At 40.2% G+C, this 24,120-nt stretch overlaps 1 protein-coding gene across 1 annotated transcript in view; it reads right to left on the minus strand.

The window, feature by feature from the left end:
- Positions 1-8,666: 8,666 nt before the first annotated feature.
- The window catches only part of MFSD6 (major facilitator superfamily domain containing 6), a gene marked incomplete at both ends in the record, with an annotated part of 40,850 nt that continues 25,396 nt past the window's right edge, over positions 8,667-24,120 (minus strand). The window contains 4 exons of the mRNA XM_080689359.1: positions 8,667-8,867; positions 11,301-11,581; positions 12,787-12,885; positions 13,990-14,151. Of these exons, the coding sequence (XP_080545485.1) occupies positions 8,667-8,867; positions 11,301-11,581; positions 12,787-12,885; positions 13,990-14,151 (743 nt within the window). The remainder of the gene's footprint in view (positions 8,868-11,300; positions 11,582-12,786; positions 12,886-13,989; positions 14,152-24,120) is intronic.

A 24,120-nucleotide genomic window follows, 5' to 3' on the forward strand; every position in this document is an offset into this window, starting at 1 on the left:
CATTAAACTTTTGTGACATTTTGAGATTCATTTAAAAATGTTTAGCTATATATATTTGTAATGACTTCCTACAAAAACAGATTTGTGATTTTTTTTTACAGAGAACAAATCTTTGCTTCTTGATTCATGATGTTAAACCCCAGAGTGAAAGGAGACTGAGCTTTGGCCTACGGAAAGGAGGCCAAAGCAGAACTGAGATTTGAACCCAGCAAAACAATCTGTGGGTTAAGGTGTCACTAAACTGATTCTCTGAGAATCAGACTCAGGCTTTTTTTTTTTTTTCTGTAACAGGGTTATAAAGATTCCCTCTTAGCAAGAGAAGAGTATCAAGGGGAGGGAGGATGAGCAACAGAGAATTTTGTCACCAACACTTTCCTGAGCCAATTTTTGTAGAGCTTTTCTAATTATTAAATAAGAATGTGGCTACCCAATTGGAACTTTCTAGATTGATTTTCAAGGGCAATTTCCTCTTTGGAGCAGTATGTTTGTGTTAACAGGTCAGTCTTTACCAGACATCTTTCAAGATTAGGAGCCTTCCTTTCTTTTATCCTTCCTTTCTGTTCTCCACCCCCTTTCCTTTCCTCCTCCTTTTTCTTTTTGTATATTTCACTACATTTAATCTGTGCCTTTAGATAGATTTTGATATAAAAATAAAAAATCAACTTTTATTCAGTTTTATTAGTGTTCTAACATTTTTACAGAAATGCTAATATTTTTACTACAGTTGAATCTAATTTTTATTTTTATAATTCTATTTATTGGTGATGAATTATAAATGTATCAGATATATCCAAATTTGTGCTGATCAAGTTCACCTCCCAAGAGGCAACTTGTATTGTACAAAATGTATGTGATATGAACCACAGGTGAACATCTTTGGGTCTGCTGGTGTGAACCCCAGGCCATAGCAAGGCCTTACCTGAGCCACATGGGGGAGAGTCTGCGTTGGAAAGCAGCAGCTCCTAGAGGACAAAAAGCCACAATTACAACAACTCGCAAAACAGAAAAAGATCAGTTTTCTAGGATACTGTTTTTCAAGCTTGAGAAGGAAACATGGATTTGTCAGTTTCTCTTATGTGCGTACTGTGAGAAGCAAAACAATTAAAAGCATTACTGGTGATACTTTTGATGTATTTACATTGTTTTCTTTTGATTTGTTTATTATAGGACTAATCAATTCTAATCCCCATCACAAAATGTATGGATTTTTCTCTTTGCCTCTGTCCTACCCCTTCTTATTTTCTCTCTGCCTCCTGTGTGTGTGTGAGTGTGTGTGTGTGTTTATGTGTTTGTGTGTAGTATTAGGGGATGAACCTAGGGGCTTTCTACCTCTGAGCTATACCCCCAGCCCTTCTTATTTTTCATGTTGAAACAAAGCCTCACTAAGTTACCATACACTGGCCTCTGTTTGTCTGCCTAATTGTTAAAGATTTTTGAGCAGTTTAAATGCCTATTTGGTAAAATGGCTGTGCCCTTCACAGGTGGCTGCAAGTTGGCTTGTGCTTGACACCATCACAGGTGTGCAGTGATGGAGCGTAGCGGAGACCTTTGCTGTATTCTTGAGTATGCTGGTGCCTCACAAAAGCTTTCTGTTGTTAGCAAGTTGGATTATTTGACACCAAATATGTGGGTGAGAAGTAGTGTAGGCCATGCTTAAACAATCACATCATTCAAATGTTATTTTTAAAAGATTTTAAAACACATTTTACATACCACAAAAAATGCTTTGTGGATTAGTTGCATAGTTTTCCAATAACACTTAGGGCTAAATTACAGCGGAGTGTTTATGTGACATTTAAGACAATATTTGAATTTATGACTTGTTCAAAAAAACTGAAAATTTAAGGGACTTTAGATTTTAAGAGGTTTGGTGAGGGGTTACATCAACATATCTAAACATGTAGATGAAGTAACACCTTGAAATAGTGTAAAAAAATATCTCATGTTATTCTGTGTCTTTATTCCCTAAAATTGAAGATGGACATTTTTTTGGTCCAACTAAAAATGAGATCTTATGCATAGATAAGATAATGGGTAGGATTTTGAGGAAGCCTGCAACACAGAGATATCTTTAGATGACCCCCGGAACAAGCTGCCCTCTGCCTGCTGGGTGGCATGACATTGATAAATCAGTCTTCTAGGTGTGACGGTGGGCCTTCTAGATTCGGAGGCCTCTATTTTCCATAAGAAGACAGGTCTCCCATTAGCCAATTCATATAGTCAGTGCACCTTGTGATCACAGCCCAAAATAGAACTGGCATAAGGATAAAAATAGGTGAATTGACACGACCAGCAGATTTTCTCTCAGAAGACCAATTTATGAAGGGTCCAATTTTAAGAATGTTGCTGGTAAACAGAAACAGATTGAAGGGAGTTTCTTATATAGGTCATGTGTTTAATGTCCTGATACCAAAGAGGCAAATGGAGACTCTCCCATCGGCTAGCCTTGCTAATGGGATGAGATACTCATCTACTGGCAAAGACTTCCCCTTCCTTCACCCAAACCTGCCAACATTCTCCTCTGACTGCTGTATCTCACGTTTTGCTGTTGACTGTGCATCCCACTTCCTTCTGCTGGGTAAGTTTTTACTCAGGCATCTTTTAAGTATCTTAAGTCTTTTCTCTGGCTTAGGAATCAAGTTGTCTTTTTAAGGGTGACATTGCATATTTTTTTCTGTGATTCCTAGGATGTGATACCATATTAGGTCACCAGATTTGGGATGGGTATATATTTACCAGGATAAATCTTGAAAGATATATCCAGTAGGATAGCTGTTCTTCATTATTTAAATAATTAGGGTTGGTTTTTTTTTTTTTTTTTTGCCGGTCTGGGGATGGAACCCAGGGGCATTTGACCTCCAAGCTACACCCCACCCCAGCCCTATTTTTTATTCTTTATTTTGAAACAGAGTCTAAGTTACAGAGGGCCTCACTAAGTAGCTGAGGCTGTCCTCACATCCTCCTCCAGTCTCAGCCTCCCAAATGCTGGGATTACAAGCGTGTGCCACCACGCCTGGCAAATAATTAGGTTTTTAAGTTTGGCCCATTGTTTCAAAAAAGGCAATGATGAAAAGGAGGAAAGAGTGTAAATATTTATTGGCGATCCGTTAGGCAACATAGTAGGCATCTTCTATGTCTGACCATGTGAACTTCATAGCCATTCTGATATATTTTAATATTTTCATCGTACGTTCAGGAAAGACTCAGAAGGTGAAGAACAAGTCGCTAACATGGCAAAATGTGAGCCCGCATGTGAATGCCTTCATGCCCTTGCTACTCCCTTTGTGCCATCTTTTTAAAAAATATGTTAGGGGTTGGAAAGTAGCTCAGTGATAAAGTGCTTGCCTAGCATATGTGAGGCCTAAAGTTCAAACCCCATCATTTAAAGAAAATTAGGGAAATGGCCCCATGGATAGTGCATATGAGTGGTGACTACAGCTGTTGATGTTCTGCATTTGCCAATTTTTGTGCCTTGTAGCTATGCACACTGTAGACCGTGATTCAGGTTGGGGTGATGGATCGGTTTTCTTCCAGTTCATCACAATGTCTGGTATAAGACGCACCAAAAATAACTTTTTAGAAATAGAAAATGATCTTTTTTAAGGACATGTAAAATATAAATCAGTGATCCTGTGCCAGGATGCCAGGATGGTGTCACATTGCCGTGCGCTATTGAAGCGCTTCCTTCCTGTTTCGTCACACCAGCAACAGTTTACAGACAGCATCAGCCTAGACACTGCTTTAGATGTTATTTTTCTGATATCCCACTGATCTTTTCAGAGGACAAAAATAAACTTCCTGATCTTTTGAAACACAAGCTTACGGTGTGGGGACAGCCTCCTCAGCTAGCTGTTTGAGAAAGAGCACAGCATATACTTTTTTAAAAGACTGAGCACTTCTTGTTTACTTTTGTTGACACTCGGAAGAAAAAGAAAAGTGGAATTCATGGAACAATGTCTTTAAACCTCTCCCTCTTGGCACAACCTTGCATATTTGGGAATTTTCGTCATTGTCATTTTTTTCTTATCCTCTTCAATTTGTATTTTGGTTAATTTTATCTCTTAACTAAGCTACATCTCTAACACTTAGTGTTTATGATGCACATTGGAACTGAAAGCTTTTTTGTACAGGTTACTAGGTGTAGGTAGATATATTGAGCATGGCATTGTAGTTGGGGAGAACAGAATATTATTATAGATTTAAATGTGTATAAAATACCCAAAGTGTGGCTCTGGTTGGGGAAATAAGACTGCATTTCTCCCACCCAGGCTCCTGGCTCCATAATGGCGGGGTATATGGGAAATGCATGTGTCAGGGCTCTCATTTAAGCACTAGAACAATCTGTAAAGTAGATGTGATGTATTAAAATCACCTCAGTTTAACAGAGGAAACTTTCACAGCCCAGAGAGGTTATGTGTGTATGTTAAGTTCTCACTGGCAGAACCGGGACTTCAATCCAGACTCTCTGGCTCCAGAAGCCACATTCCCAACTCTAGCACTACACGGCCCCCAAGTTGCCATGTAAAAACAGACACTTTCCTACAGCCACAATAGGGAAAGCAGTCCTGAATGAGCTGCCCAGAGCAGATGGAACCTGGGTGAGTGAGATGCCTCCCCCCCCCCCACCCCGCTCCCATTCTCCCAACCCAGATAAGCAAGTTTCCAGTCCCTCCCTATCCTAAGCCACAGCTGGTCCTGGTGTATAGTACGTTCCTTTTCGATTTGAGAAGCCACTTCCCCTTCTCACCCCTTTATTCTGGCCTCATCAAAGTGTTGCTTTCTCAACTGCCTGACGTCTCTGAAGTCTTAGGTAGGTATTCTTGAAGTTTTTCTGAACTAGCACAGCAGAGGGTTGGGGCTTCAGATGTTGCCTTTATTTTGTCCCAATTCACTGAAAAGGTTGAAGAATTGCTGAATGGAAAAATCACTTTTTTTCTTCCCCACAATCACAAGCATTACCTCATCTTTATAGAACATAATTTTAGGGCCTTGACTTCTCAAGCAAAAGTGCAGGAAACAGAGGCCCAGAGATCTCTCAGTGGTAATCTCTTCCTCTCTAATACCGTCCAACATGGTAGCCATGAGCCTCATGTAGCTGCTTAAAACTAGAAATCCAATTCCTCAGACGTACTATCCACATTTCAAGTGCTTAACAGCCAGCCACATGTAGCTCGTGGCTATCATACTGGACGGTGCAAATAGAGAATATCTCCTTTCTAGTAAACCCTGCGGGACAGTGCTATCCTGCAGTGCCATTGCCTCAGGGTGCTGAGCTGTTAAGTGTCTGCCCTTGCTGTCTCCCGTGCTCGGTCCGGGTCTTCAGAGTCTATTCACCTTGGGAGTTTCTCTATAGTTCTATATCATTCAAGTCACTTCTAAAGTGTAATGGTACTAGAGTTCTCACAGTTAACAAAGAATCTGAGAATATCCTGAAATCCTAAATAGAGATACAACCACACATGCGTGTTTCAGGCACATATAGAATGGTTCAGGCCAGGGCTGCTTTATGGCTTGTCCCACCATAGGTGGGGAATGACCTCCTTGTTTCCATGGATGCAGGAAGATGCTGGGCTGAGCAGGACACTGGCATCAAGAGGATTTTGAATCATGGCTTTGTGCCCTTGCTCCCATAATTTAAGCTGCTGTTACCTGCAGAATCTTTATATTTAGCTGGGCATGGTAGTGTGCATCTATAATCCCAGTACTTGGGAGGCCAAGACAGGAGGATTGCGGGTTTGAAGACAGCCTTGGCAACTCAGTAAAACCCTCAGCAACTTAGTGAGACCTTGCTTCAAAATAATAAAATAACAACAACAACAATAATAATAAAGGCTGAGAATGTAGCACAGAGGTAGAATGTCCCTGAGTTCAGTTCCCAGTACCCCGCCCCATCCACATTTTAAAATGAGGGTAAATGAGGCTGGACGTGGTGGCGCACACCTGTAATCCCTGCGCTTGGGAGGCGGAGACAGGAGGATCCTGCAGGTTTAAAGCCAGCCTCTCTGGCTTAAGAGACCCTGTTTCCAAATAAAAAATATAAAATAGGTCAGGGAGTGTAGCCCAGAGGTACAAGGGTTCCCCCACTACCACCACCAAAAAAGAAAAAAAAATGGGTGTAAATGATACATACCACCCAGGGTTTCGTAAGGACAAAATGATAATTTCTTTGGCATACAAGCACCTGACAGCTGTGACTGTGGTTCCATTTCTCAGATTCACTGGTAGCTCCAGATTGGCTGAGGGGAGATGGATCAGCACCAGTGGCCCTGGAAGGAACTGCAGCTCCTTGGGAAGCCCGTAGCCGGCCATGTGCTTCCTGGCCATGGGAGGATAGGAGGCCAGGAAAGGAGCATGCCCTTCCTATGAGTCCTTAGGCTTTTCAAGAGGTGTAGTGCCGGCTGGAATGAACTAGAATCTATTAATTCTTCTTAAAGCTTTGAGGCATAGTTTAACAGTCATTTACTAGTCCCTCTGGATGCACACAAACTCAGTACCTGGGGGTAATTTGCTGTTTCTACAATCATAGGGGGAAAAGCAAAAAAAAAAAAAAAAAAAGCAGTGATTACCAGCCTGAGCTTTGTGACATCCCTGAGTATTTCTAGGGATCTTAAGAGGAGATATAAAATTCTCAAATCAAGATGTAGTTTGAATTCACTTTAATATTTTTTAAAGTGGCATATGGCACTTTGAAGACAGGAAAGAAAAGTCACAAAGTCCACAAACTCATGAAGGTGTCAGCTCAAAAGGCTGGAAATTGCTGCAGTATTGGATCGATTCTCACAGTAAACATTTCACAACAAAGGTGCTTTGAGTTTGGTCTCATTCATTACAGAGCAAAGGAACGTTTACTTGTTTGGTCACATCTTTATCATTTAAGAAATATTTTTTAAATGGCATTTGTTTTTATTTCAACATGTCCACTGTGCACTTCCCAAACAGCAGGCTTTCCAAAGGAATAAATCAGAACTGTAAACACAAGATACAATATAAGTTTTTGACTTCCTACAGTCAGCTTCACAAATCCACATACTGTCCATTCATAGGTGAGGTTCAGTCTATCACCCACTGTTTTATTTCTGTAATTACACAAGCATAATAAATACATCTGATCTTAAAGGTCACTTAAAATGAGAGTCATGATCATTTACAGTACAGTACATTTCAGTTCAAGTGCAAAAATAACTATTTGCTTAATTCTATCTCTTTCTGTTATTTTACTTTTAAGCTATGTTTTGTGGTGAAGGTAGCCATCCACATACGGACTTTCTTCTACCAGATGCAGTGTGAGGCAGGTCCCTGTGGTGAAGCCCTCATTTTACAACCGGCCCTGTCTTGTCAGGGCCAGAGGCTCAGTTGCTCCTTCCTAACTGCCCTCTCCTCTCTCCTGGGCTCCTGCACAGCTGTCACGCTTCCCTTTCCCACAGCCCTCCCTCCCTGTGGGCTTCCTTTTAACCTCCACGTTCATTTTTAGCAGCAAGCATTATGCATGATTCACCCAACCATTGTTATAACTGTAATTATAATAAGTTTAGTTGCAGACCTAAATCTAAACGGTCCAGTGTCCGACTATAGCTTCTTGGGGAAGAATACACTGAGATTGTTTACATACTGAAATCTGATTCTTCAGTCATTAGAAAGTTCCTATTATCCCCACCCTTCCCAAGCTCCTACTTTCCTATTTACCACCTTTCAGACAAAACTGACCCACTCTGGAATTTTAAAACATTTTGTCAAAAAACAAAACAAAACGTTGTGTCCCTCCCCCAGGCACTTATATCTCATACTGCTCTTTGTCAATAGTACTGTTTAGTTAAAGAAACTTTTAGAAATTTGGTGATTTCTATTTGGTTTATTCCACCAGCTAATTAGAGCCCAAACTACTATACAATAATAAGTAGCAACAGAGGCTGTCTCCCCTATAAATATATTTAGTAAACCCTTGTTTATAGTCATAGGATACTGAGTTGGTTGGTTTCTTTGAAATATGCCATCATATCTAGTCATTCTCCAAGCCCATCTAGAACAAGGCATTTTAAAGCTCAGTTTAGTTTGCAGTAGTCCATAATAGCTTTTGCTGCTCAAAGAAATGACTATTTTCATTATATACCATACACATATAAAAATATATTTGCTAGAGATATGCAAAGTCTAGGGTGAAACTCTTAAATTTTAAACAAAAAGTATAGCTACTATTTTTATCTGGTTATTTTTTAAATACATCTCATAATTTTTAAAATGATTCTCTTCAAGAGAAACAAAATTATAGATGTACTCTGTTTCTTCCCAGTTTGCATCAAGAACCCAACAATTAGAATAAATAATGAGAAAAGGGACATTATACCAATAGTCACCTCTAAACCCTTTGTTCTCTGATTTGGTGTAACTGCTGGCTTCTACCCTTCCTGCACTAGCAGAGAGTGCTGTGGTCCTAACTCAACCATGGAAGTCCTCTGACTGCCTTTCCCTGCTGCAACTGCAACGGGACTATGGAAGTTCACTTCTCTTTGCCAAAAGGCGCTGTAGCTCGGGTGTGTGTGTGTGTTTCTGTGTTAATGAGTTGAGATATGGAGAAGCTTAGGTGGTGCTGAGCTCCCCGGGGGGAGGGTGCTGGGTCCTAGCCATGGCTGAGGAGCCCAGGTCCATGCAGGTGTAATGAGCGGGAGCCCTCAGTGCCCTCCCAGGGCAGGCCCAGCCTGCCGCCCCTCGCTCTCCTCCACGCGAGGGCCCGCGCTGTGCGCAGGGCTGCTCTGTGGCTGAGATGCTGCTGCTTCAGGGGATGGCTGGTTTCTAGGTGGGTCAGAGTGAGTCTCACGTGGGACAGGTCGGGCTCCACCAGCTGGAGAATTTCCCCGATTCTCACTGGTCACCTAGAAGGAAGACACAGATACCAATGGTGAGAGAGGGGACGTGAATCCGACCCTTTGCATGTTTTCAAGTAAGACACAGCAAACATGGGGAGGTTATCCTGAAGGGCCCGTATCAGGGACCAAGTAATGGAGGAAGAGGGAGAGTTTGTCTTACCTTTCATCTCTTTTCCTAGGTGTAACTGCCAGAGCCGCATGAAAAACACAAACACTATAAGCAGACGCATCTTGTGGATAAAGGAACATTATTACCAAAATGCCTGTTGCTACTAGGAAAATAATTGACACCATCCAGAATTCGCTGAGTCCCCCAGGGCAAGGCACTGGGCAAGTACCCTGGGACACATGACAGGCAGCACTAAGTACAGAATCCAGGAACAGAAGACACCTGGTCTAATAATAAGTAAATGAGGGATTTTCAGTCTTGGAGCTACCTGGGAAAATAACATCCTGCAATGAAGAGTCCTAAAGTATATATGCGTGATTTCAACATAAACACAAAAAGCTAAATAAGACAGAACAGCCACGTTAAAAAAAGGCCTGGTGAGCCGGGCGTGGTGGCGCACGCTTGTAATCCCTGCGCTTGGGAGGCGGAGACAGGAGGATCGCGCAGGTTCGAAGCCAGCCGCACTGGCGTAAGAGACCCTGTTTCAAAAATATAAAATAGGTCTGGGAGTGTAGCCCAGAGGTAGAAGGGCTTCCAGGAACCCCAGTACCACCAAAAAAAAAAAAAAAAAAAAAGGCCTGGTGACCAGGGTAAGTAACTGAGTATATACGTTCATTCTAGAACATTTTTGTAAAATGCCATATTGGTTTACAAGTCAGGAAACATGATTTTATTTTTTTTTAATTTTTCTTTTCTTTTCTTTTTTTTTTTTTTTTGCGGGTCTGGGGATGGAACCCAGGGGCATTCAACCTCTGAGCTACACCTGCTGCCCTATTTTTTATTCTTTGTTTTTGAAACCAGGTCTCACTGAGTTGCAGAGGGCCTCACTAAGTAGCTGAGGCTGTCCACGAACCCCGATCCTCTGGTCTCAGCCTCCCGAATGCTGGGATTACAAGCATGTGCCATCACGCCCGGCTTGGAACCATGATTTTTAAAAGGAAGTTTTCTCTTAATTCTACTAAATTTGTATTCAATAGCTGATTATAAATAAATAAAAAAGAAAAAAGTTTTCATTTCTGTGATTGGTTCTGAAATTACAAAAAAAAACCACTCCTAGTATAATGACTTCTTCATGAGAATAAATATACCACATTTGCTAGTTGTTGTTAATCTTTAACCCATATCAGAAAAAAGTTTAATGCTGTTAAGCTTAATAGGTTTGTGTGAAAATGAGAAGGAGCTCATGTGGAAACTGTTAAGCAGCAGACAGCATCAGTTCTCCTGCTCCACACGCTGCTTTAAGGTTTTGAAATCCATGTGCTCCTTCCCGCCCAGTGTCAGTTCTAGACCGAGTAGGAGATTCATATGAGATTATTATCTCAATAAATAAATAAGGAAGGTTGTACATGGGAAGGCATGCATATGTTTATCAGCTTAGAATCAGATTTGGCTAAATTACACCAAGATGTTATGTAGGTTTACAAGGTCAAGATAAATTTAATTAAGATAGTTCAGCAAATTTTCTAAAAAGGAAATTATCTAAATTATTCTTTATTTTTAAGTCTGTCCTTTTATTTCTTCTGGGTTCTCTGAAAGTTTCTCTACAGAGCTAACAAAATGGACGGAACTTATCAAGCAAACGCAAGAGTCTAACATTAAAGGGGGAAGCAGATTGATTCTTTTGGCCAAACTGTTCACAGAAGCCTCTCTCATTTCCAAAGTCAGGACACTACTTTAGTTAAACAGTTACTGACTTTATCAGCATGGTTTGACTTTACTCAGGACAGAGCATTCCTCTAGGGACAAGAAGGAGAAAAAAAACCACTATTTTTCAGGTGAGACCACAGCAAACCATCTTTCCACTGGGTTAAGAGTCCTGTCAAACGCATACAGTGGATCAGGTTGTTAGTTGGCTAATTCAGCAGATATTTATTGAATTTTTATAATATGTTTCCACTAGAATTCTGGAATTTAAAAAATTGGCAAAGATTTCCAAAAGCAAGAACAATATATTCTTGTTGCAACCGGCATCAATCTGACATTTTAAAGAAATGTACAGGTTGGAATGGATTTATTTAATTTATTTCATGAATTTATATGCTCCTTTGTGAAGCCTTCCTGAACTCCATAAGGCAAAATTTTCCCTCTGTGGGATTTTTGTAAATACCCCTATAACACAGTATATGAAGTTATTTGTTGGCATGTCTATTTTTTCTCACCAAATTTCTAGTAAATATTAATGAATGAAAAGTGAATAAAATGGCTTTGATTAAAATAATCAAAGCATCTTCAATGAAGGTAATATTGCTAGCTCCATAGAAGAGCGTTACCTGTAAAGGCTGTATCTCAGAAGCACGGCTGTCTCTCGTCAGCTGCATCATCTCTTTAATTTGGTAGAGTGCGTAGACAAAGGTCACCCAGGGAGAAGAGCTGACCCCCCAGGCTGGTTTGTTCACATCTTCCTGTTCTTCCTGGTGCTTGGTTTTCTTGGGCGGAAGTCTGGACTCAATGCGTGGCATGACATCTTCTGTCTGTTGCTGTACCAAGTCGATGGTTGCTATGGGAACAGGACTGGAGGGAACAGGAATCCTTTCTGCCAACATTGTCTTGTCTGGAGAGAAAATGATGTTTAAATTATTTTTTCAGTTTTCTATCTTTCCGAATTTACACATAGGGATTAATAGACATTAACATATTTACTTAAGAAATGTATCTCTCACTTAACTTAAATATTCCACCTGCGGAGCATAGTTCACAGTGACTGTTGCTTTAGGTCCAATTATAGGAGTACAATTTTAAAGGTAGCATCCAAACAGGAAAAGGCACACAGTAGCTATTATAACTGGCCTTTTACAGAAGGCATGGACTAAAGCTTGTAAGATATGTGGTCCAATTGATATTATTAAAGAACCAAAGTGAGAAAAATCAGTGGCGGTCTCTTTTTCTCTTCTTTTTTTTTTACTTGAATAATTCACTGGGACTAAAATCCATCCCTAAGGTTTCTTAACAAGTGAGTTTCTCCACTCACTGAAGCACATCTGGTACTGAGACCTGTGCTCCTGGGAGGACAGAACACACCAGTCTTGTGCTGGGGCCCAGCAGCTGAGCAAGAATATTTGCATTCTACTGGTTGGCTTTCTTCATTAAAAAGTTGGCTTAGCTGGTCTCATTGGTGGACTGCTGTAATCTCAGCTACTTCAGAAGTTGGATCAAAAGTTGGAGAACAGCCTGTGAAATTTAGCAAGACCCCCTTAAAATAAAAAATGAATAAAGGGCTGGGACATAGCTCAGCAGTAAAACATCTCTGCATTCAATCCGCAGTACTCCTCCCAAAAAAGTTAATTTAACTTGTTCTCATCTGCGAGTTACATTTCATATAACCACCCTTTTGCAAAATAACTTCAATAAAGGTTATGCCTGGTTCAGGGAAAACTTCAAATTTCAGGTTTATGCTTTTTTTTTTTTCAAATAAAGGTAAAGGCATAGAGATTAATAACCACTCCCTATCTCTAGTGGTATAATTACTGTGTAACCTAATATGTATTTGATGTACATTGAATACCAGGGAAGTTTAAAACCAATACTATAAAATAAAACAAGAAACCCCCAAGCTATTCACTGTGAGCACTATTCTTGTCAGTGTAGCAGGTGGCTTCTCTCTAACCTGGTCCACATGGGTTCATCAGTATACCACAGAGGAAACCTAGCCAAGTAGACCTGTTGCACACTGTTTGTGCTTCTGGTTCCTGAGGGGCAGTTGCAGAATTCCCATAGTTTGAACCATTTTCACCATCAAGAAGGAACGGGAATATTTACCTTCCTCCTCATCTGGCACTGCCAGCCACTGGATCAGGGCGAAGAGCAGGAGGATCACCAGGCAGGCCATGCCAATTCCTCGGAAGGTTGCAGCAGCCCCTTTGAAAACAAACATCACACAATAGAGTAGCTGAAGGAAACACAGGTGGCCCCATCCCAAACTATCAACATCCTCAAGTTCAGGTCAAAGAAAGCACAGATGTCAATGGATTAGAGAAAGTGCCCTTACAATTAGCCTCAGATAATGGAAAAACCCAGGGCTGGGTATGTGTCAGGGGGCCCTGGCCCTGGTGCTGGTGCTGGGTCAGCTGTGGGTCCGGTATACAGGCTCATTTGTAAAGAATTTTCTCTGAGCAGGCTGGGCGTGGTGGCGCACGCTTGTAATCCCAGCATTTGGGAGGATCTCGGTTTGCAGACAGCTTCAACTACTTAGTGAGGCCCCTTGCAAATCAGTTAGACCCGGTTTCAAAATAAAGAATAAAAAATAGGGCTGGAGGTGTAGCTCGTAGATATAATGCCCCTGGGTTCCATCCCCAGTGCCGCAAGGAAAAAAAAAAAGAAAGAAAAGAAAAGAATTGTCTCTGAGTGCCTTTCATCACCACACATAATAGTCAGTGGCACTCTCCTCTTCCTGAAGACTACTGCCCTCCTATTAACAAATAGTCCTAAATCGTCCTCCTAATCTATAGTTAGAACAGCAGAGCTTAAACAGTTCCCAGGCCCACCTCACATAGACGACTGAGCAGTCAAGATCCCCGGAACAGAATAATCTCATTTCTACCTCAGCCTCTGTATTTGCAATAAAAGAGATCTAAGCAGGTTTGTATTAAACAGATGTAATGGAATGACCAAAGCCAGGGTATGATTCAGTTTTCCTGGTTCAAAGGACAAATCTTTCTTTAGCATTATTATCAGCAGCTTTTGGCTATCTTTTGTCAAACCCAAAACACATGTGCTTATTCATTTGGCTTCTGTGACATATCTGTATAGCATCTCAATAAACTGTCAGAGGAATGTCCACAGTTATGAGCTGCCTCTAATCTTAACAAACCAACCACATGCTTCACAGCATGACTACCAGGAAATCTAGAAAGAGAGTGCAAATACTGAGGTTTAGCTCCAGGGAAACTTTAGTAATAATTTGAATACTTATTGAGGTAGAATTATGTTTTCACCAAAGAAAAAAAAAGAAAACCTCCTTACCAAAATAATTGACTAACACGCCTCCAATCATAGCGCCACATCCTCTCCCCAGCCCCAGGTGAAGGCCCTGCAGGATGCCCTGCGCAGACGTCCTCAGCTCTGGGGGAACGGCAGCACTGAGGTAAGAGATGCAAGCCGCCCAGATGGCTGCGTGCGTCACTCCTGGAGAAGAAAGAGAAAGAACAGGGGGATCAAATGGCTGTTCAGAACTCCTTTGGTTACCCCTTTTTGGAATGTGAATTATTTATTTAACTAGGCACCTAGTTAAATACATGTATCACACATATATATGTACATGTAAGTATACATATATATTTCTATGGTAAAGTATGCATTGCATAAAATTTACCATTCTAATCATTTTAAAATGTACAGTTCAATGAAATTAAGTATATTCATAATGTGCAATCATTATCACAATCCATCTCCAGACTTCTACATCATCCCAAACAACCTCTGGGCCCTTTCGCCCCCGCCTCGCTCCCTCCCTGCTTCCTTCCCCATATGTGATATTAAGATTGGTATTGGTGTTTTCACATATGTACATTATGTCAGTGGAAGTGTTTTCTTCATTAATCCTTTCTCCCCTGGACCACCTCCCTTGCTCCTCTGGGGCTTCTTCTCTATTATCTAAAGTCCTCTTGTGATATACTGCTTTTTAATATACCTTAGATTATTTACATAAGCTATAATTCTACAAGTGATAATCATTCAAAGAATATAACAATTTTTATTAAGCTTTTGAATATATAGTTTGAGTTAAGTTTCCCAAAGGAGTGTGGAGACAATTTATAATGCCTCACAACAGTTTTATTATATCTTCACCATCTGTTGGAAGGAAGCAAGAGATAGTGACAACAGGTTAAAAAAAATTGTCATTATTTTAATAAAGGGGAACTGAAATAAAATCTTCACTAAAGCACTGATTTCTGTAAAATTTTTAAAAAGAAACTATCACAATAGATTTTATAGCTAGAAGGGATTAAGGAATCATCTGGTTCTGTATAAATTAAATCAAGGACTCTCTTCCTGGGGAAAAAAATAATCTCATTTGGAGATAACAGAATCAAAAACTCAACCTATGTTCAGGAAAACAAGACTAAAAGGTCAATATTCTTTCAAGATTTGATTTAACATTAGTCTGCTGCTGGCCAGAATGGGGGTAACGGGCTAGATTTACCCTCTTTCCTAAAATAACTAAAAAACCTGGACAACACATATGCAGACACTGAGCTAGTATACCCATGAGATGAGACACAGGGGAGCCTTACCAACTGGCGCCAAGAGTCTTAGGGGACAGGTAGCTAGAGCGGCAGGATGGAATACCAGAGAGGAGAAAGCTTCTTAGGAAGTTCCAGATACCCACAAATGGTTCTTATAAAATGTTAGGCAGAGTACTTACTGGTGCAAAGCATGTGCAGAAACTACTCAAAGCCAAGGAAAGAATTATCCAAGAGGCTGAAATAGTGCCTGTCTCCATCAGCCAACCTAGAAAAACTCATGGTTCCTGGAACTGTAGAGGACTCAAGAGGGTCTTGTGTTAAATAACAAGCCCAAGGTTAAACACTACTCTAGTCTCACCTCATCTTATAAGCAAGATCCAAAAGGTTCATACTATTTCTGAGAAACTTAGCTCTATCTCAGGATAAAGCTCAAGAATATTCAAAGGAATACAAAATATCCAGCTCCCAAAAAAAGGAAAATTCACAATGTAAAAAATCACCTGGAATGACCTTACTTAAGTAGATCCATAATAGAATAAACAGCATATGTACCTAGCACATTACAGATTATATGGCTCAGAGTTGACTGAGAAACATCAAAATATTTTTCCTATGCCTTATCTATGTTTCAGTCATCATTTTAGCTAGTTTTTGTTTTTCTCAGTGAAAGGAATCAAACTTGGGCGTCCCACATGCTAGGCAAGCACTCTATTACTGTGCCCTACCTAGGCTATTTTTTAACTAGAAAGAAGGGCTAGATAATTAATTTCCATAAGAGTCAATAAAGCGTTTGCTTTATCTGGCTAAACAATTGCAATACCCTAGATAATGTCAGCTTCCTTAAATAATGCCCAAATGAACTCTTCATTATAAATATTGACACAGTAGTACATAGTAGGAATAGTTTCATTTGTTATTAGAGATTATGTTAAGTTTATTTTTATATAGCATATTTTTATCAATGCTAGAATAAAATTCAAACTTCAAGAAATAAGATTCATTTTCTCAAAATTGGTCAGATTCATTAGTACAGTCCAAATTGGTGACCCATCCCTAAATGATTTCTAAAGAACTAAAACCAAATCAGAGCCTGGCGTGGTGGCGCACGCTGGTAATCCCCGCGCTTGGGAGGCTGAGACAGGAGGATCGCGCAGGTTCGAAGCCAGCCTCAGCTACTTAGTGAGGCTCTCAGCAACTTGGTGAGACCCTGTTTCCAAATAAAATACAAAAAAATAGGTCTGGGAGTATAGCCCGGAAGTAGAAAGCCTCTGGGTTCCACCCCCAGTACCACCAAAAAAAATAAATAAAATAAAATAAAACCAAATCAAATGGTTGAAGGTTAACTTTATTGGTGACTGCGTCTCGAAAATCAATTGCAGGATTTACAAGTAGACAAAGATGACTTTGTTTGTCAAAGGACTAAAACATTAAAATATACTTTTGGGTTATAATTTTAATAATTCTTGAAGATATTTTCTTAAGTGTCAAGGCTTGGGCACACATGATAATAGGGACTCTCTTTCTCTTACTTTTTCCCCTGTCAAAATTAAATTTTTAAAACTTTGAATCTTCTAAGATAATTAAAACATTTTCCAGCAGGATGACTGTAGTCAGAAAGCTTTTATGTTATTTTTAGAATGTGCTGGCTGGTACTAAGTGGGAGTTGTAAAAGACTCTCTCCAGTTAGATTTCTAGAGTTTCCTTTGTTTATTTGGGACTGGGAATATAATTGGGAACTACAGTCTTTAAAGTAATTCAGGGTATTTGTGGAAGGAAAAAACAGTAAAGCATACAGTACAATTTTTTTCCTCTGGTACTAATAGCAGAATAATAGAAACCACTATACTTGTATGCTTCAACATTCTTCAGAGAAGATGGAGGGTTAAATATAAATTTCCCTGAAATAATTGAGTTCAAAATATAATATCAATGAAAGATCAATTAAATCCACTCTACTTCCTAGAAAAGAAACTAGCAAACTATGCAACCCATAGGAAAGGATTTAGATTAGTAGCGTCATCTTAAGACAACTATGGTGTTTTTATTCTTATATTTAAACTTGAATATGCAACTCTTTTCATCTTCTTATTAATAAATTCTTTTTTTCTTTTTTGCGGTACTGGGGATGGAACCCAGGGGCATTCTACCTCCGAGCTACACTCCCAGCCCTATTTTTTATTCTTTACTTTGAAACAGGGTCTCACTAAGTTGCTGAGGGCCTCACAAATTGCTGAGGCTGGCCACGAACCTGTGATCTTCCTGTCTCAGTCTCCCGAGTACTGGGATTACAAGTGTGTGCCACCACGCCCGGCTTTATTAATAAATTCTTGCTGCTGTTTTTACTGTAATTGTGTTCTGGTCCTCTATGTTTAAAATAATAATTTAAAGACCTTAGAAATCTAAAACTTTCCCATCATTTTACATAGTTGTAAGATAATATTAAGGAAGTTTTAGCAATTGTGCTAAGACAGTTTTCCTATAAAATTTAGGTGACAGATATCATAAGATAGGAAAAGAAAATGCTTCTACTTTCTTGACTTTTTATTAGAAACCTGGGAAAAAGCAGTAGATGATTATTCTCTGTGTGATGAAATAAATAAATTTATTTAGTTGCATGAGTATATGTGTTTACACTAGAGCTACTTAATTTTAAACCTTCAAATATTAGATACCTACACTGGTAGATCAAACAGTAAAAAAAAAAAAAAAAAAAAAAAAGTCACCCCCTGACTGGGTACTAGTAACAAGGGCACACATATTGCCTCTCCTAGCAATATATGTTAACCCTCCCTTGGCTACTTGACATAAACCTACTGAAATACTTCAAGTAGCAATCCATCAACTCACATAATATGTGCTTCATAAATATACTGGTTGGCAATGATTTGAAGACCAAATAGATCCCACAAATTTAGAATCTTGGTCCTTTTTTTCTTTCCTGAGGTCCATCAGGATTAGCTTTGAAGGCCTAATTTAAAAAATAGATATTTGTACACTATCTACTGTCAAGGCCTTACATGTCTAGACATACAATATGCCTGAATAACCTCAAATCACTAAAAAATAATTATGATTAACAAAACTTTCTTTCATTAATATTTTATAACAGCTTACTCTACAAAAAATTTTGCTATTTACATAGATTATTCCCAGCCATAAGTACTATTTTTTTTTTTTTTACAAAGAGAAAACTAAGGCACTGAGAAATTAGAATACCTTGTTTAAGGTCACAGGGACAACGGAGTTAAACAGGATCTGAATATCAGAAATCTAAGTTTAGAACTTAAATACTGAAGAGCTAGACTCCCCATCCTGATAACTGTTCAAGTGTTCTGTAGTGAACATAACTGTTGGCTTTGAGAGGTTTTGTTGATAATATCAAACATATCCAACAGTCTGCCTTCATAAAAAACATGGATATTCTTACTGCCTTTCCCCCTCCTTGAATAGCTGACACATCATGTATATTTTTATATGCCCCAAATGACTCTTTGCTTTATAATATTCAACACTGGTATTTGGTTCTGCAATATGCATTGCAAAATTGTTCAGTCTTGGCCCACAAGAGTGTTCCACTGCAATAAATGGCATGTCTGAGCAAGAAAAAAAAAATCCTTTCTCTCAAGTTGACAGCACTCTTTGTTAAATGCTCCTCAGCTTGGAGAAAATCTCATTATAATGGCAGAGAGGAGTGAGAACTGACAATCAAATTATTGGGAACTAGGATTGTTTTGTTTTTCTCACTTCTGCCACTGACGTATGCTCACTGAACAAAATATAATTATCCCTTGAGCACTGGCACATGGAATCAGCTTCGACAGACCTTTTCCACTGACAGACCAAAGCATGCAGTTCAACGAGGTCAGTGTGTTTCTCAAATGCAGAGGAAAAAAAAAAAAAAAGGCTCTGCAGGGCAGGCAGTAAGAGAAGGCGTCTGCATTGGTTACGGCCATGCTAACTGTTGTAACAGATAAACCTCGAAATCTCAGTGTTTTACACTGTAGATGTTTTCTTTTCTTGCTCATGAGTAAAGTCCAATGGGCAGGAGACAAGAGGGCAGCTCTGCCCCCCAGCCATTCAGAGATAGGCTGCATGGCCTCTGCCCTCTTCAAGGCCTGGTTACCCAGGTTTCACTATTAGCCAACAGAGAGGAGAAGAGAGGGAAGCACATGGGAAATTCTATGGGCCAGGATTAGGAGTGACATTCATGCTCCTATTCCACTGGTCAGATCCAGCTACCTGCTCATACCTAACTGCAAGGGACACTGAGAAATTGTCTATCCACAAAGAAATGCAAAGAGCAGGTGAATAGCAAGCCAAGCCCCCTGCCAGAGCTGGGGCCACCAAGAACAACGGAATTTCCAAAAACAGCAGAGGACAGGATAAAGAGAAAGGTAGCCAGAAGCAATGAAATGAACCTATGGTGTTTCACATGAAAGAGACTTCATAGAAGATATGTGGCAATTATTATTAAAGACCAACATGTCCACATCCTTCATGCATCCATTCAACATTATCTATTGAGCATCTACACCATGTGCCAGGCACCCAGCTAGGCTTTAAGAGGCAAGAAATGTCCCCATGCACACTGTACCACTAGAGTTTACAATCCAGCTGGTGGGAGAGGGCACCTATTAGAAGGAGTAACAGACTGAGAACAGGCTACAGCGGGAAGCCTGACACCCAGTGCAGCTGAATCAATGGTCGGTGACTAGGGAGGCAAAGGCAGGCGTATGGGGCAAGAAGGCAGGTATGGATCAAAGGTACACTGGGTAAGGTTGGAGAAAACTTCCCAGTCTCATATGGGAGTTAAAGCACACAGAGAAAACAAGCAGCAGATCTCTTCTATAAGTTTAATTCACAAGTTAAAAGAAATAAAAAGTGAGTTCCTTAAAAAAAAAAAAGTCTCTAGCTGGTGCAACCGTGTTTTGGGGGCCCTCAGGAACTTTACATGCCAACATATGCCTCCGGCACATTTACAGCAGGTTTGAGGAGTCTACCTCCCCACACTGAGTGTGTTTAATGTCAAGACTTAGCAACACTGTGTACTACATGCTCAGTGTTTTCCCACATGCAGCCACACATGAGTACTGTTTTGATATCAAATCCAGTAAAAATGTCACTCCTCAAAGATAACTAAGCACAGTGTGTGCTGACTAGTCATCATTCCCTTATGCCTCAGAGCCTAAGTTATGGCCAGGCTTTCATGCATAATTACTGTTTAATCTCAGAATAGAATTTTTTTGGGGGACTGATGAACCCAGGTGCTTTTAACCTTTGAGCCTACACCCTCAGCCCTAATGCTTCAGAATAGAATCTTCTAAATTCTACTTCCCCTGGTGCTGATTTTTACTTGTTTATAATTGATCTCACCTTTTGCTATTGTATACTACCTAACATCTACTGGATGCTAGCTCTGCGTAGGTTTTGGGCTAGGTACTTGATATGGGGTTATTCACTTAACACATATCTCAACCCCTTATACAGCTCAGAAGTCTTGGGCTTAGAGAAATTACACATCTTGCCCAAAGAGACAGAGCTTATAAGCAGGGGAGCTAAAATCCAAGCCTAGATAGTCTATTTCAAGCCCAAGCACTTTATGGTTTCCAGATTATTGCATAGTTTGGTAAACTGTCTCAAATAACTTATAGAGCAAGGCAAATATATAAGTAAGTATATGATTAAAATACACCAATGTTTTTACATATGCGGCAAGATGTCATCCTAGAAAGCGCTATGATGGTGTGTGTTCAGATTTTAAATTTTTCTTCAGATATTTATAAAATTTTCCCATATTACTCAAGAGACTTAAAAATTATAAAATACCAACTATAGTACCTGGTACAGGGGACTATGAACCAATCACATAGCAAGCATTTATAATATATCTTCTACATGCACAATTCTTTGGACAGTTCAAAAGATCCTCATTAGGCATGGTCTTTGTGTGAAAGATTTAAACTAAGGAAACAAAACTAGCAAACTAGCATTTATAAAATAATTTGAGAACAAATAAGGACTAAACCGTCCACAATTTGAGAAGAATTCAGAAAAAGGAGCGTTAACTGGGGTGGGGGGGGGTAAAGGTGTTGCAAATTCCAGAAAAGGATTTTTGAACCAGAAGACAGTTCACTGAACAAATACTAAATGGACAAAATAATTCCTATTTTGAAGAAAACATTTTACAACTTTTCATAGCTGTAAGAAACGGAGTGACAAAGAATAAAATTACTCTATTACAATTCATAAGACTATTCTGATTTATATTAATTTTTTGTACAATTTATTAATTGAAATGTTTAACCTGGAGTATTTGTCTATCTCGGGCATTCATATAGCAATCACATCTAGAATTTCCTGTCAGATAAGGGCTGCATATATAATTTCTCTATGTTCTTTCAAAACATAAGAGGAAGGAAAACATGGTTCCCACTCAGCTCGGCAGGCGCAGTATGTGAGACAAGCCGAGTAAAGCTTCATAACGTCAGCTCAGGCCCTCCCACTGGTGACATTAAGAAGCCATCTTTCATCCAAATCTTTACCCAGCTCCCACTGGCAGGGCACCTACAGAGAGGGGGATGACTTGGCCCTCAGAACGCTGAGAGGATGATCGAGAACGCGGGGGCAGGGGCAGGCATGGGGGTGCACACTTGTAATCCCTGTACTTGGGAGGCTGACACAGGATGGTCACAGGTTTCATGACAGCACAGAGTAACTTAGTGAGACTGTTTCCAAACAAAAAAGGGGCTGGAGGTGTGTAGCTCTGTGGCAGAATGCCTTTGGGTTCAATACCCAGTAAAATAAATAATATATAAATAAGCAAACAAACAAACAAACTTGGGGTTTATTTAAAGTCATCAATGTTAAAGAGTCTCCTCTTCCCAGAACTTGAATAATAATCAGGTAACATTCCCAGTCAATGAACTAAGGGGCATCTATCATGAGAGTGGGCTTCTTCTATAATTAAATCCTTAACTTTTTTATGATCATTTTCTCTCTTGCTTGCATCCTAAGTAGAGTTTCCTTTAAGTGCAGGGGCTTCAAAGTCATTTGGACAAGCCCTGTAAAGGCAGCAGAATCATGACTGCCAAAATAAACCTTTCTAGTCAGACATGTATCCTGTGATGAGGAATTTATTGCACATGGATGAGTCTCTGCTTTCTGTGGGGTGGATCAAACAAAGGAATCTTGCTTTTGTTGAGCAGCCAGAATATTCATGCTCACTTCTGCCAACAAGTGAAACCAGCTCTCCCCACGTCAGAAACAATGAACTCCGTGGAGCCTGTCACAGAGCCCCTGCTGGATTAGGCAACTGTGCACCTGCAGGACTCCTTCTTCTCTTGCTCCAACAGTAACTAAATCTCTACTGACATGGGGAGAATAAAATGAAACAGAGACCGAGTGTGGTGGTGCACACTTGTAATCCCAGGACTTGGGAGGCTGAGACAGGAGAATGGCAGGTTTGAGAACAGCCTCAGAAAGTGGTGAGACTCTCATCAACCTAGAGAGACCCTGTTGCAAAAGGAAAAGGAAAAGAAAAAAATAGGGCTGGAGTGTAGCTCAGAGGTATAATGCCTCTGGTTTCAATCCCCAGTATAACACACTCACACACAAAGAGAGAAAGATGGAGGGAGGGAGGGAGGGAGGGAGGGAGGGAGGGAGGGAGGGAGGGAGGGAAGGAGGGAGGGGGAGAGAGAGAGAGATAGAAAGGGAGGGAGGGGAGAGGGAGAGAGAGGCAGAGGCAGGGACTCTAGCCAGCCACAGGACGAAGAACTCCAGTTTAGGTTCAGAGCATGGCCAGCTCTCGCAAGCCTGGGATGTTCTGCCCTGAGACAGGTGTTATAAAAGTACTTCTGGCCGGGCGTGGTGGCGCACGCTTGTAATCCCTGCGCTTGGGAGGCTGAGACAGGAGGATCACACGGGTTCGAAGCCAGCCTCAGCTACTTAGTGAGGCTCTCAGCAACTTAGTGAGACCCTGTTTCCAAATAAAATATAAAAAAGGTCTGGGAGTATAGCCCGGAGGTAGAAAGCCTCTGGGTTCCACCCCCAGTACCACAAAAAAATAAAATAAAAGTACTTCTGGGGTCAGCAGCTTGGGATGAAGAAGATCCACAAGCCCTTGCTGTGGTGGAGCATTCAGTTCCCTAAACACAGCGGTCCTGCTTTCCACCCTGCTTAGACACAGGACCCTTCCTTACACCAGAATGCCCACTTGCTTGAGGCCACCTGGTGGGCTCCTCTTGGCCCTTCAAATTGCAGCTCATATGTGATTTCCTTAGGGATTTTTCAATAAAATCCTCATCCTCCCCCTCTCTGCTTTGCAAAGCTAATTATTTCCTCCACTGAGCTCCTTCCTGGTCAGTTACCTAGCATAGTTGTGTGTGTGTAGTAATTATGTGTTTACACATCTGGCTTCCAGAACAGATGGTGAGACCTTGAGGTCTGAGCTAATTTTTTCTTTTTAAATTACATTCCCAGTACCCAGCATGTTGCCTGGCTTTTACTAGCCATTAAATACATCTGATAAATTAACAGGAAAAAAGGTTATAAATTCACAATAGCATTTGTTTTCCCTTCTTATAAAATCCCTCTGTTGTTCTTTTAACAATTTCATGCATGCTCTTTTCTTGGGTCTCTTATGCTTTGTTTCCCCCCCCCCCCATGGGATTAATATTAAATTAAAGAAGAAAAAAGACATATGCATACATTATTGTAATAGACATTTTTGGTAGACACAAAAATCTTGTTCTAGAGTTTGTGCACAATGCAATATTAATATGCAAATTAATTAAGCCAAACAAGAAAAGAACAGGAAATATAAATGAGAAATCCTAAGAATTGGGTTGCACATACCTCATTATTGCAAGATTCTTTCCTGTAGTTCAAGTTTATTGCTGTGTGTGTGTGT

The sequence above is a fragment of the Muscardinus avellanarius genome (genome assembly GCF_963383645.1).
Source record: "Muscardinus avellanarius genome assembly, chromosome: 2".
Lineage (NCBI taxonomy): Eukaryota > Metazoa > Chordata > Mammalia > Rodentia > Gliridae > Muscardinus > Muscardinus avellanarius.